This window comes from Lipophrys pholis (genome assembly GCF_963383615.2).
Source record: "Lipophrys pholis genome assembly, chromosome: 22".
NCBI classification, from domain to species: Eukaryota; Metazoa; Chordata; class Actinopteri; order Blenniiformes; family Blenniidae; genus Lipophrys; species Lipophrys pholis.
In genome coordinates this window covers 20869122-20874164 of record NC_137644.1, presented here as the reverse complement: position 1 = coordinate 20874164, position 5043 = coordinate 20869122, and the positions used below count along the sequence as shown (strand labels likewise).

General features: G+C 48.8%; 1 protein-coding gene across 1 annotated transcript; it reads right to left on the bottom strand.

Annotated features, from left to right (window-relative positions):
• Nucleotides 1-637: 637 nt before the first annotated feature.
• Nucleotides 638-2477, bottom strand: phlda1 (pleckstrin homology-like domain, family A, member 1; the record flags this gene model as incomplete). The annotated part of the gene is made up of 2 exons (XM_080492014.1): nucleotides 638-695; nucleotides 1983-2477. The coding sequence occupies one exon, from the start codon at nucleotides 2475-2477 to the stop codon at nucleotides 2022-2024; it is 456 nt and encodes a 151-aa protein (XP_080348140.1). The 3' UTR covers nucleotides 638-695; nucleotides 1983-2021.
• Nucleotides 2478-5043: the final 2566 nt, after the last annotated feature.

Genomic DNA, 5043 nt, shown 5'->3' with positions numbered 1-5043 from the left:
CGACGGAACGCCACCGACGGAACGCCACCGACGGAACGCCACCGACGGAACGGGACCGACGGAACGCCACCGACGGAACGCCACCGACGGAACGGGACCGACGGAACGCGACCGACGGAACGCCACCGACGGAACGCCATGAAATGAGTCTTTGGTTCAGTTGAGAAATGAAAAACAAACTGGGCGATGACACATTTTCTTTACGTTCGATAAAGTCGTCAGGAAAACTTACAGCAACCGGAGCGGTGGAAGTTTAAACCTGTCAGAGCGAGAACTTCCTGCTCCCCGTCCACGTCTCGGAATAGAAAAAATATATGTACAGGTTGAATAAATAGGGGGCGGAGCTACGGCACGCTGGAACACCGCCGTTTCCTCACAGGCTGTTTGTCCATCAGTCTCGTGTGAAAGTGTCTGTACTGAAAGGAGGCGGGGCACAGGGGGCGGGGCCTCAGCCTGGAGGAGGGGGGGGCTTCGGCGGGGGGGGCTCAGCCTGGAGGAGGGGGGGCTTCGGCGGGGGGGGGCTCAGCCTGGAGGAGGGGGGGCTTCGGCGGGGGGGGGGCTCAGCCTGGAGGAGGGGGGGCTTCGGCGGGGGGGGCTCAGCCTGGAGGAGGGGGGGCTTCAGCGGGGGGGTGGGGGGGGGGGGAGCAGCGGGGGGGATTGCTCAAATCCGTCCTCCAGATCGGCGTCCAATCAACCTGTGGAGGAAATGGATTAATAGAGCGAGGAGATGTGAGACAGGAAGTCTCAGACTTTAGAACGATGGTTTTTCATTTCTCGTGTGAAAATCCAGTGAAAAGTTCAGGAAGTTATTGTTTCAGATTTTGGATGAATTTATCAAGCTATGATGCTAAATGCTAAATGCTAACCTAAACACAGCGTTTACTTGAACAACATTTAAATCCAATAAAGGTTGAATGTTTGAATTACGTAACTTTAACTCATGTTACATTTTAAGTGTTTTCTTTTCCTCTTTAACACTTTTAATGAGTCTAAATGAAAAAGTTCTGTTCAGATGAAACGTAAACAGCCTGAAATGTTCTTTTCCTTTGAGTCCCTCGTGTTTAAAGAGCGTTTAGTTCTGTTTTAATGATCAGGAACTTAAAACGAAGATCACGGCGTTAAAAGACTCTGAGTTCAGTTTAGAGAGAATCTGGGTCGTTAGGCTGAGGAACTCTTTGGTTTAATTGTTTTAGTCTTTGAGTGGAATTTAAAGGGTTAAAGAAGCAGCGGCCACCTCCAGGTGAGGCGTTAAAAGGTGAGATGTTAAAAGGTGAGACGATAAAGGTGAGGTGTTAAAAGGTGCAACTATAAAAGGTGAGATGTTAAAGGTGAGACGTTAAAAGGTGAGATGATAAAGGTGAGATGATAAAGGTGAGGTGTTAAAAGGTGCAACTATAAAAGGTGAGATGTTAAAGGTGAGACGTTAAAAGGTGAGATGTTAAAGGTGAGACGTTAAAAGGTGAGATGATAAAGGTGAGGTGTTAAAAGGTGCAACTATAAAAGGTGAGATGTTAAAGGTGAGACGTTAAAAGGTGAGATGTTAAAGGTGAGACGTTAAAAGGTGAGATGATAAAGGTGAGGTGTTAAAAGGTGAGATGATAAAGGTGAGGTGTTAAAAGGTGTAACTATAAAAGGTGAGATGTTAAAGGTGAGATGTTAAAGGTGAGACGTTAAAAGGTGAGATGATAAAGGTGAGGTGTTAAAAGGTGAGATGATAAAGGTGAGGTGTTAAAAGGTGTAACTATAAAAGGTGAGATGTTAAAGGTGAGATGTTAAAGGTGAGATGTTAAAAGGTGAGATGTTAAAGGTGAGATGTTAAAAGGTGAGATGTTAAAGGTGAGATGTTAAAAGGTGCAACTATAAAAGGTGAGGCGTAAAAGGTGAGATGTTAAAGGTGAGATGTTAAAAGGTGAGATGTTAAAGGTGAGATGTTAAAGGTGAGATGTTAAAGGTGAGACGTTAACCCCTCCCCCTCCCCTCACCGCTGGGGGCGCTCCAGTGTGGGCGGGGCTCTCTGCGGGTCACGCCACGTTGGGCGCGCAGCGGAGGCTCTTGCTCCCGGGCAGCGGGACCACCAGCAGCTGCTGCTTGTGTCTGGTGGAGCGGACGGCCAGGATGGCCTGGCGGTTCTTGTAGCGGACCATCTGCAGGGTGATCTCCGCGTTCCAGCCCTCGTCCTGCGGACACCTGAAGTCGATCTCCCGGCCCTCCGTCATCACCACCGTGAAGTACACGTACTTGCCTTTGCGCTCCACGCAGTCCACGGTCTTCATGTTGGCGAAGTGCAGCTCCTTGACCCTGGAGTCCCCCCCCCCGGTCCTGGAGTCCCCCCCCCCGCCGTGCAGCTGTTTGGGCGGCAGCAGCAGGACGCCGTCCTCCGTCAGGACGCAGCGCTTCTTCTTCCACAGCTGCAGCAGCCCGTCGCTCCGCTTCTCCAGGAGACCCTCCTTCAACACCTTCCTCCCGTTCTCCAGCATCTTCCTCTTCCTCAGCGGCGTTTCCCCGGAGCAGGTGAAGGCATGAGCGGCTGCTCGGAGGAGGCTGCGCGCCCGTCTGCTGCGTCCCGGCTCCGCCGTGTGTGTGTGTGTGTGTGTGTGTGTTGTGTGTGTGTGTGGGAGGGAGGGATCGGCGCGGCGCCCCGCCCCCTCCATGACATCCAGCCTCCTGATTGGATGACATCGGCCACAACTGTGGCAACAAGCCGGACTCTATTATTATTGTTATTATTATCATTACTATTATTATTATTATCATTGTTATTATCATTATTACCATTATTATTATTATTATTATTATTGATCCGGTGTTTAAAAGCCTAAATTTACAAAATAAATAAATAAAAGTTCCTAAAACTTCTGAAGCTCAAATCAGAAATGTTTCCTGCCGAAACGTTTCTTTTCTCCCCAAACGACCAGAACTGTGGTTCTGTTGTCCTCTGGACTGAACAGAATCAGGAGTGAAACATTTCATCTCGTTTGTGTTCAGCTCTTTTCCCTTCAAACGGCTCGATGGCGCCACCTGCTGACAGACATAGCGAGCCGCAGCCACACTGAAGAGGCTTGATTCTCCTGATGCACCAGAAAACTCTGGAACTTCCATTGAGCCTGAACCTTTATTCATCATCAGATCACAGAACCACTGATCAATAACATCAGTCTGGCACGAGGCCAACTCCTCCTGAATGAAGCTCCGAAACTTTCAGGTTATTATACTTCAGGGTTCTATCAGTCACAGATCAATATTTTGTTTTGTTTTATTCAGAACTTTACAAAGTGGATCAGCAAGAGCATCAAACTCATTCACTTCAGGATGAGAGGAGGATGAGGAGGAGGAGGATAGAGGATGAGGAGGATAGAGGATGAGGAGGATAGAGGATGAGAGGAGGATGAGGATAGAGGATGAGAGGAGGAGGAGGATAGAGGATGAGAGGAGGAGGATAGAGGATGAGGAGGATAGAGGATGAGAGGAGGAGGATAGAGGATGAGGAGGATAGAGGAGGAGGAGGATAGAGGATGAGAGGAGGAGGATAGAGGATGAGGAGGATAGAGGATGAGAGGATGAGGAGGATAGAGGATGAGAGGAGGAGGATAGAGGATGAGGAGGATAGAGGATGAGAGGAGGAGGATAGAGGATGAGGAGGATAGAGGATGAGGAAGATAGAGGAGGAGGAGGATAGAGGATGAGAGGAGGAGGAGGATAGAGGATGAGAGGAGGAGGATAGAGGATGAGAGGAGGAGGATAGAGGATGAGAGGAGGAGGATAGAGGATGAGGAGGATAGAGGAGGAGGAGGATAGAGGAGGAGGAGGATAGAGGAGGAGGAGGATAGAGGAGGAGGAGGATAGAGGATGAGAGGAGGAGGAGGATAGAGGATGAGAGGAGGAGGAGGATAGAGGATGAGAGGAGGAGGATAGAGGATGAGAGGAGGAGGAGGATAGAGGATGAGAGGAGGAGGAGGAGGATAGAGGATGAGGAGGATAGAGGATGAGAGGAGGAGGAGGATAGAGGATGAGAGGAGGAGGAGGAGGATAGAGGATGAGAGGAGGAGGATAGAGGATGAGAGGAGGAGGATGAGGAGGATAGAGGATGAGGAGGATAGAGGATGAGGATAGAGGATGAGGAGGATAGAGGATGAGGAGGATAGAGGATGAGAGGAGGAGGAGGATAGAGGATGAGGAGGATAGAGGATGAGGAGGATAGAGGATGAGGAGGATAGAGGATGAGGATGAGAGATGATAGAGGATGAGGATAGAGGATGAGGAGGATAGAGGATGAGAGGAGGAGGAGGATAGAGGATGAGGAGGATAGAGGATGAGGAGGCTAGAGGATGAGGATGAGAGAGGATGAGGATAGAGGATGAGGAGCGTCTCATGGAGATTTATTTGTTTTATATGTTGCTGTTTTATTTCCTACTTTATTTAAATATTTGGAGTTTTTCTCAGGAAACCAGAAATCTGATCTTTGTAACAAAAGTGAGAAAAGATGTTTAAGACGACGTTCCAGAGCGACTTCCTGTTCAGACAGCGTTCCAGTCTCTCTGCTGCAGCGCCACCTACAGGACATGTCCTGGTGATCATAAGGGACCTAGAGGAGGTTCTGGTTCAGACGTCTTGTTGCGGGTTTGTTCATTTCTTCACTTCCAGACGCGCGACAGTGAAAACGATTGTGTAATAATTCATAGAACTTATTGGTAGATAAGTACTTTTCAGAGGTACTGTCATTTTGCTGTCAAGTATTAAAGTTTGTAATATAAATAGTTCAAGCTATCAAACAAGGAATTGTAGCTCCGCCCCTCAGCGCTGCTCGCTCAGGTTCTGGCTCTATGGGTGACATCACTGATCACTGAAGGGGGCTGGTGTCAAATTACAAGCACCGTGCGCTATATGCAGGTTGAATGGTTAAAAAAACCAGCCAATGACGAGCGTTCCTGCTCCTTCCAACAGGACACCTTCACTGACGTAGTAATATTAGAAAAGTACTGCAGCCGTTCAGAAGAAAACCTGAAGTAGTTCCCTCACATGAAGCTCAGACACGACAGGGAACTC